The 9,681-nt window shown below is 41.1% G+C and overlaps 1 protein-coding gene across 3 annotated transcripts in view; it reads left to right on the top strand.

The window, feature by feature from the left end:
• Positions 1-5,432: 5,432 nt before the first annotated feature.
• The window catches only part of dock10 (dedicator of cytokinesis 10), a 73,908-nt gene continuing 69,659 nt past the window's right edge, over positions 5,433-9,681 (top strand). For all 3 annotated transcript variants that reach the window (XM_030743750.1, XM_030743749.1, XM_030743748.1), the window contains exon 1: positions 5,433-5,671. In XM_030743750.1, coding sequence (XP_030599610.1) covers positions 5,564-5,671 — 108 coding nt within the window. In that variant the 5' untranslated portion in view covers positions 5,433-5,563. The remainder of the gene's footprint in view (positions 5,672-9,681) is intronic.

Here is a 9,681-nt window from a genome sequence, read left to right as displayed (position 1 = left end):
GCTACTGAGTATATCAGTACATGCACGTAGATCAGTCTTATGGATCTATAATCTATTCCAGGTACAAACCCTGACAAGGGATAGCAGCGGGTTGCTAAAGCCCAGGCATCATGTATTAAAGTCCAGTAACATTTTAACATTTGTGCAGGTTTACTTGGCTCAGGTGGACAGCTTAACTCGAGCAATTCATGATACGATACTGCCACCCAGAGGTCAAATTTGGAACGCCAAATTTATGTTCCTAATGTCTGAGCTCACATTCAGGGCATGAACTTATCCCCTTTGTTCTATAATGGCGTTTTCTTCACTGCACCTATCAGATTTTGAGTAGGAATTTTAGTTGTCCAAGTCTGTTCTGCCTTGTTGTTAGGGGATATGACGGGTTCGGGTTAGATCTCAGGTTGGGTTGACATCTTAAAATTTCACAACACTGTGGTTCTGTAATGAACTAAATTTAATATCGTACTGCCAAATTGAAATTAGATTTAGCATAACACATTTACACACACCTACCACTTTATTAGGTACACCTTGCTAGTATAGGGTTGGACCCCCTTTTGCTTTCACAACTGCCTTAATTTGTGTGGCATAGATTCAACAAGGTGCTGGAAACATTCCTCAGAGATTTTGGTCCATATTGACATGATAGCATCACACAGTTGCTGCAGATTTATTTGCTGCGCATTCATGATGCCAATCTCCTGTTCCACCACATCCCAAAGATGCTCTTTGCGATTGAAATCTGGCGATTGTGAAGGCCGTTTGAGTACAGTGACCTTACTGTCATGTTCAAGAAACCAGTCTGGGATGATCTGAACTTTATAACATGGTGTGTTATCCTGCTGGAAGCAGCCATTAGAAGATGGGTCAGATACAATATTCGGGGAGGCTGAGACATTTAAACAATATTCAATTGGTACTAAGGGGCCTAAAGCGTGCCAAGAAATTATGCTCCACACATTACACCACGAACAGCCTAAAGCAATGACCAGGGTTATAATAGTTTTGGATTTTACATTATAGTTTAGTTTTAGTTAGTTTTTACTTTTTTTTCTCTAATTCAGTTAGTTTTAATTAGTTTTCAGAGTGGTTTTTCTCATTTTTATTAGTTTTTATTTTTGGTTTCATGCTTAGTTTTAGTTAGTTTCAGTTAGTTTCAGTATTAGTTTTAGTATTTTCATACCTAATCAGGTGCAAGATTCAAGGCGCAAAAGTGACTATTGTGTAATGAAAACTTGACAAAAGATACCATTTAAAGAAATATATTCAACAACCAACTGTTCACAAGACATGCTAAATTTGTGTAATATTTAGGACACACATGAACATCAGCAGGGAGAAACAAAGAAAAACATGAACTCCCAAACTCAATAAATTCTACAATAAACTCCACAATAAAGTTCAGCATCAGTGCAGCAGATTAATAACACCTACATGTGGTGTTTGACAAAAACAAACTCTTTGAAGGTGTCAAAGCTCAATTCCAGCTGCATCCTGATGTTCTCACCACCTGAAGCTGCTTCTGGTTTGGAGCTAGCTTGGTTAGATGCTGCTAATTAAACTTGCAGGGTCTTTGCGGCCTCTGTACACAACCTACAGAAGTTGTCGACCTCATGTCCACATTTATGCTTGTGTAGCTGGATTGTGTGTGTTAATTACCTTATGTTCGTGTGCAGGTGTTTGTACTCAAAGAACCTCCATACGGGACTCTGCCGCTTTCTCTGCAGACCGCAGCCATTACTTTGCGGACCAGCACATGCGCACGCACTCACACAGTTGTCCTGTGGCGCTCCCAGCTTAAACTCGGAGAGCGGAAAAAATGATTTCATATCAATCCACAAGGCTTAAAAAAAAAAACAAGTAAATGAAAGTCAGTTTATCGATAATTTCAGTTAGTTTTAGTTAGTTTTGTAAACTCACAATTCCGTTTTAATTAGTTATCGTTTTTTCCTTTTAATTATAGTTTTTATTTATTTCAGTTAACGACAATGTTTTTTCAATTTCAGTTTTCGTTATTTCGTTCGTTTTCGTTAACTATAATAACCCTGGCAATGACAGAAGGCAGGATGGATCCATATTGTTTATGTCAAATTCTGACCCTATCCAAGTAGTACCCGATGTGCTCTTCTGCTGCTGTGGCCCATCTGCTTCAAGGTATGCAGAAGCACATCTCTACCTTGATTGTAATGAGTGGTTCAGTTGCTGTTACCCTCCTGTCAACTTGAATCAGTCTACCTTTTCTCCTCGGACCTCCGACATCAAGATCAGCTGTTCAGACCAGCTCATCTGGCACCAACAACCATGCTGCATTTAAGTCACATAAACCACCTCTTTTTTTACCACATTCTGATGCTCAGTTTGAACTTCAGCAGGTTGCCTTGATCATGTCTACATGCCTAATGCACTAAGTTACCGCAATGTGATTGATTCAAAATCCCCATAAAGAAATTTACTTTAAGGATGGCACAACAAAGAAGCCACAAATTGGACACCACAATGTTTACAAGGGTGGGTAGAAGCTAAATTAAAGCAAAAATAATGGGAATGGTAAACACCCCCATATTAGGTTAACTGTGATGAAGAGATATGTCTGATGGGGCACTTTCTCACATTATTGAGCATTCACGTTATGGCCTTTGATTAGTTGGTATAACAATAAGACTAAGGTGTCTTGGCAGGTATTAGAGCAGAATCTGGTTCTCCCATTTAAAATACATGAAGTTGCATTCCCTAATGTCCCTGCCAATCAGTGTAAAATACATTTTGGCCTGGTTATATCCCACCTTATCGTGGCCTGGAGGGCTACTGAAAAAGTATGTGGTAACTTATCTAACTGGCACTCTCATTCATCTATTTTTAATAATCATGATCTTTTAATTGGTAAGCAGCCAATTAAGATTGGTTATTGTTGGCATTGGTATGACAGGGGCACTCACTCTCTTGGTGATGTGTTTGATGAAAACAGCTTATATTCCTCTGAGGAACTCTCTGTGCAGTTTAATTTGCATAGCTCTACCTTTTTCATTTATCTGCAGCTGCGGATGGCAATGAAGACCTACAGTGTCCCATGGCAGGCTCCACTTACCAATCATCTATCACTCGAGGTTTTGTGTGGGACTCGAGGATACAGTGGAACAATTTCCAGATTATATACTTTTATTTTGAAGGGAATATACCTTCCATTGTCAGCGGATTCACAGTGGTGCACAGATGTTTTGGACCTCAGCTCTAGTTTTCTAGTTTTGACTGGGATGGTGTTTGGGACATGGTTAAAAAGTCTCCCAGGAATCCTGATCATCAAAAAATACTTTTTTTTTTTTTTTTTTTAACATAGGACATATATGACTCCCCATCTATTTTAATTTTAAATGATGTATATCAATTAAAACAGCATAAGGCTCAGAAACGTGTTTTTAGCTGGTTTGACAGTTGCTAAAAGATAGAAACTTCACTTGCTCACTCGGAGGCAACGGCTGCTCACTTGCATGGATGTTGCTTATCTTGAACGGTCCAAAGCCCAAATTCATGGAGCTAAAGAGGGATGCAGTTAAATGTGGGCTCAAGTAGTGGATGATCTTAGGTCGTCATTATACTGAGTGCCACTACCACCCCACCCCCTTTGTCCACTGGCTGTTCATTTCCCCCCTTCTTTCCTTGTTTCTCTTCTCTTGCGTCCTTCTGGACCAGTTTTTGATTCTTTTGTTTTGTGGTTCTCTCTTCTTTTGTTTTGTTTTGCCCACCCTTTATTGTACTTTTTTTTTATTACTGCTTATGTTTGTGTAAAGGCAATAAAAAAATGTTCACAAAAAAACAAATATAAAGAGTTTTACAAAGTTAACAAATAATTTTTTTAATAACACATATCTAAGTAACTTCTTGCAAAGTTTCTGACTCACCTTTTCTGAAGTGTCCCTGTGATCCAGCTGCACCTGCTGCTGTGATGTCATTTTGTTGGGTTGTCGGAAGCGTTTCTCTTCGCTACAGACGAGCTAAATCACGGACAACATACAAACGTCATTTAGCCAACTTTCCCCGTTGTTTCATTTATAGACCAGCTTTAATAATTCTTGAATTTTCTTCTGTTTGCTTGACCACTAGTGTGCAAATAACCACATCTTATTCTTGAAAGCACACGAAAACATCAACTTTAACTTAAGGCTGAGACGGTAATATTGCAAGATCAAGCTACCACCTCAAGAGGCGCTGTTTCGCTCATTTGGCGGCCACAAGTATGGAGTACGGAATAATAAACACCTTTCTATGTAACAGTATTTGTAGCTATTTTGGGGTGGACAGGGAACTCAGCGAGATATTCAATCATTAAGCGCAACAGAAGATTTCTATAGAGTGTTTAAATGTTTTTCATGAATGCTGATAAAAGCAACGGAGAAGAACTTACTCTGGACTTTGCAGGACAAATCCCAACACGAGCAACACACATACATATCAATACGCGCCGCACAACGTTTTCAATCTGAAATATAAAGTAGTGCCTTGTTAAGACGTAAGGTCTTTGGTAAAGCGGAGCATGCAAACTGCAGTGCTGCTTATGAACACAAGGGTGAGGCAAAACATCACTGTAGGCTGTTTTTTTTTTTGGGGGGGGGGGGGGGGGGGGGTGCTGTTGGACTGTACTGTTTGATCACAGAAGCTTCATGAAATACCTGTGGTGCTCTCACTGAGAACAGTATTACCAGTTGTAACCCGGAACTCTTAAGAGCCTGTAAGACGTGTTAAAGAGGCTTTTGCAACTTGCACTGTAGTGTTGCCTCTGATAGAAAGCCTTTTTTTTTTTTTTTAAAGTTGGGCCAATTTTGATCATTAATAGATAAATGTGGTTTTTCGAGAGTATTTCACAATTTTTATACTCTACCGCAAGATGTTGCTGTTGGACTATGTGTTCTCACATATAGTAAACTCTACTGTAAATGCTGCTCCATCCTCCTTTGGTCGTGACCGGACTTCTGATGAGTAGCTGACATTTCAGAGCTCCCCGTGAGATGCATGATGTAGGCTACACCCTATAGTAGCCTGAAAACAAATCCGATTGAGCAGAGGTTGTTGGATAAAATAGCTCATACATTATTTAACTTTTGAGAGTCTTTGAAATGTGTCTTAAAAGATTGATTCGGGACTAAAGGCTTACGAGAGTGAAATCAGTTTGCGGCACTGTGACCGGCTTCTTGCGTGCGTCAAGTAAAAATATTGCGCGATAGAAAAAAAACACACTGTCAATTGTGTTGGGCCTTCAAAATAAAAGCGTAACTCTTATTCAATGACCAATTTTCCTCTGCTGTGTAAGTGGTGTTTTAATTTGGACGTCATTGCCAGAAGTAGCGTATCAAATTCCGACTACCTTGGCGTCACTCTGGTGAGAGGGTGCTGTGAGGCACACGCTTTTACGTGTGTGGTGAACCGACTGTGTATGAAGCGCGCTTGTGTGCATGTGTGTGTGTCTGTGTGTGTAAACACAGCTCGGTAGGCTCATGTAGCGAGGGCTAGGAACTGACTGCAGCAGAGATTTCCAGGCTGAATTGCGCTCGGTGACCGCTCAGATGAGGAGATGGCAGCCGAATCGACCCGGAGATTCACCAAGAACCTGCTGAAACCGGGGAGCGCGGCAGAGATACGGCAGACGGCGTGCAACGCAGTCAGACACTGCGCAGTGTCGGTGAGTAGACCCTTGTGGATTGTAAAATAAATAAATAAATAACCACCTGTCGGCCTTTACCTCTCTGTGCCGAGACCCCAAACCCTTACATCGGAACTTGATTCAGATGCGGTATCATGTGTAGCCCAGCAGACGTGCCGCTCCACTACACCGCAGCTGTAGCAGATATGGCATTGACATTCATGTTGCATCTTTCTTTGCAGTGGCTGAGCACATGCAGCCCGGCGCAGCAGTGCCGTTCAGCTTCTGTTTATCGATCCTGCAGTGGGAACAATTCAGTGCGTTTAAACGGTTACATCTCGGATAGGTGCAGCATTTGCCGCATTTATCTCCCAGCGCTTATTGGGTGATAATGTGGCCATAAAGCCGTAGAGTCTCAAGTGTTTCCCTGGGGGTTGGAGTTTATTTCACGTGAGGGTGGATGGGTGAATTAAATGGAAGAATTATAGAGACTTGGTGGTCGCATAGTGGGATGCGGCATGGCACAGACAGCGGTTTGCATCTGCCCAGCGGTGCACAGACACAGAGGAAGATGGAGGAACAGAGAAATGAGGATGGTGGGGGATAAGGAGGCTGAACTGACTCTTGGGCTTGATTTACGTCTAATTTATACTATAATTTAAAAAAAAATCGTGAAATTGTAAAGATGATCCAGTGGGTGTGTCACGCCATATCGCGAAAGGCTCCGACTGACAGATAACGGTGGGTGGATGGGTAATGGGGGGCGGGGGGCACACGTACAAGCACAGGCAAACAGGAGAAATGGGTTTGTGCGTTTGAAAATGCCCTGTTTGATCAATTTGGCAGTGCCGTGAGACAAATTCTCTACCTTTAGTACGCGCGCGTAAATGCGTGCTCATTCTGTGGGGATTAGCATAAAGAAAGGTCACTCCACTCGAGTCTTTTTGCAGCTACTCCACATCCTCTTCAGTCTGGTGTTAGTGTGTCAGTGGGACACTGGCAGAGCACAGTATAGAAGAGTGAGAATTGATTGGAATAAAGAAGGAAAATGTAATATTGCGACAGGATTAAAATGATGCAGCAGACTCACCATGAATGAAACCTGGCTTTTTCTGTGCACTTTTGCTTCTGTGTGATGCTTTTTTTCAGCAAATGCTTAAAATCAGACAAACCTGCCTGCTGCCTGGAAAAACGCTCTTTATATGTGGAGCATGTTCATGCTCACGTTAATTTGTGTATGCATTAAGACAAACCTATTGATGCCATGTTGTACAAAGGCAATTTTTTGATATATTTGACTATTTATATGTATGCAAATGCATTGCTGTAGATGGAAGTTGTACGGCACAAATGTTTTAGCAGATTGGTTCAAATTTAGTAGATTCAAGACATAATCTGGAATGGGCAGAAAATATGAATAAAATCTGTCTAATTATGTCAATATTTAATGTCTTCTAGTGGTTACTTTAAGGATATGCATTAATGTAGTGCCTTTTCCTAAAAGAGAATTTGAAAAATACAGTAGTTAATGGATTAAGTAATCAGATAGCTTTAGTGCAAAATGTTTGTACAATAGTGACATGAAGCTACATTCTTGCCTAAGAGTTTGCAGCACTGCTCAGTAATACAACCATGCATATTAATATTGATATTGTACTATAAACAGTATAAGCCATTGCTGTTTTCATTTATGAGAAGTTTACCAGAACACCCAACTATTTCTGAAAAAAGTGTGCGACGTTATTTACCTGAAGTGACAATTGAAATTGAAACTATGAGTAATATTGTGATCATCGTTATGGGAAAAAAATACCTACCTTTTTACTTTGTCACCCTCTTATGTAACTGACTGATTAGTCACTATTCTTTCATGTGTTTTGAAAAAGAAGTTCAGAAATAAGCAAAAGACGTAAAATAACTTCATGCAGATATTGCTTCATATTTCTGATAAAAGACTCAGAAATATGAAAGGAAGAAGAGCATGAATGTGCGTAATACACATGCAGATTTTTAGTGGGTGTGTAAATGTACACAGGCGTTGTGTGTGTGTGTGTGTGTGTGTGTGTGTGTGTGTGTGTGTGTGTGTGTGTGTGTGTGTGTGTGTGTGTGGTTGTTTTGGTGAGTGTTTTAATACACGTCCCTTGATGGTGAAAGAAATCAGGTCAGCAGAATCAGGCCCTGTGGCGTAACAGTCGATGAAGCGTAACCCTCTTTCTCACTGCTCTCACTAACCCGCTCTCTCTTTTCTTTTCTCATTCAGCTAATATCACCCTTCTTCCCTAACCTGACCTCCCATCACCGCCTTCACTATTTCTTGCATATATGACTTGTATCCAAGACTGTATTCCTATTTGTTTCTCAATGACCCTCTGCTCTGCATGGGTCCCCAATCAGGCTAGATCACTTTTTGAAGTGTGTGCGTGCATTTGTAGGTGTATAGCATACACAGTTGCTGGTAAATCCCCTTGTTGAATGCTTGCATTTTCTTCTGACGAACTGCTCTGTGAAAGCAATCACTGCTCTCTGATTACTTCAGTATTTCTCAGCGTGGTCAGCCCACCCATTCGTACATGCAGGGAAAATGGAAAGGCCGATAGATACAAGAATGAAGAATGTAATAGTGGTTAAGATTTGTTTAAAAAACTAAACCGTGGGATCTCCTATTACAATATTTCCTGGGCTCTGTTCTGGCAGTGAACTGCAGTACACCAAATGAAATATAAAGACATTAGTATTAATATAACCAACATATGTTTAATATATAGATAATGAAGCTGATTTTGTGCAACAAACGTAACAAAAAAATCAGAACTAGCTCTGCTGATTTTTGGTAGCTCACTGAAAGTGTTTATGATGGCTCTAAGCAAAAGTGCGCAGCGTGGTAGTGTAGACACAAGTGTCATTGTTGTTGTGACTCTGGCTGCCTGCTGGGATGAACCACATGTCATACCTTGCCTCCAGGATGCCAGCCACACTAACCACACAGCCAGAGATTGGTGCCAACATGCCCACCCTGGCATCTTACTGCAGCTACGGTATTTGCTCAGTAGGAAAAGGTTGCTTTAACACAGTCACCTTTACTTGTTGGGCCATATGTATGCTCACAAGATTAATGGTATCCAGTTTTTGCTGTAATATCACCAGGTTCCTGTCCTTGCTTGCTCTTGGCACACTCGATGGCCTTATGGTACCACTAGCTTCAGGCCTGGTCACACATTGGCTATTTTGGGTGCCCAGTTTCAATCTCTGGGCATTTTCTCAGAATTTTCCACTTTGTTACTAACCAGCGCCTGTTTGTCCAGTCATAGTTGGTCCTTTAGTGAGGGTATCTAATGTGTACAATTATTACATTGATGTTTTTTTCCAGATGTACTGAAGCTTGTTTAATACAAAAGATTGTATAACCTTTCATTGCTGCAACAGACTATTTTACATGGATAAAGACCATAATTTCATTGCTAGTGACTATTTCAAGCAGTCCACTAAAGACTGATTGACTGTTCTAGCTGATTGGATATGGCTCCTCCTTCTTCTTCTTTTGGTTGCTCCACAGTGGAACATCTGCCTTCATTTTATCCCTAGCATCGTCTTCTGTCTCACCAGCCCTTTGCGTATCCTCCTTCAGTACATCCATGAATCTTCTATGTGGTCATCCTCTTTTCCTCCTGCCTGGCAGCACCACATTCAACACCCTTTGTCCAGTATCACCACTATCCTTCCTCTGCACATGTCCAAACCATCTCAGCCTTGTATCTCTAACTTTGTCTCCAAATCTCTCAACCTGAGTTGTCCCTCTGATATTCTCACGTCTCCGACCACTAATCAGTTTTATTTAAATGTTTTTTTTTTTTTTTTGTAGACAGTGGCTTTTGTAGACAGTGGAGAGAGACAGGAAATGGGGGAAAGATACAGGGGAAGACATGCGGGCAAACTGGCGACGGGCCGGGATGCGAACCCTTGCCGCCCACATCGCAACGCGGCATGTGTATGTGGTCGCCGGCTTTGCCACTAAGCCACCCAGGTGCCCACTGATCAGTTTTATTAATTAA

This window comes from Archocentrus centrarchus, chromosome 13 (assembly GCF_007364275.1).
Source record: "Archocentrus centrarchus isolate MPI-CPG fArcCen1 chromosome 13, fArcCen1, whole genome shotgun sequence".
In the NCBI taxonomy this organism is placed as follows: domain Eukaryota; kingdom Metazoa; phylum Chordata; class Actinopteri; order Cichliformes; family Cichlidae; genus Archocentrus; species Archocentrus centrarchus.
This window is presented reverse-complemented; position numbering and strand designations above follow the sequence as displayed.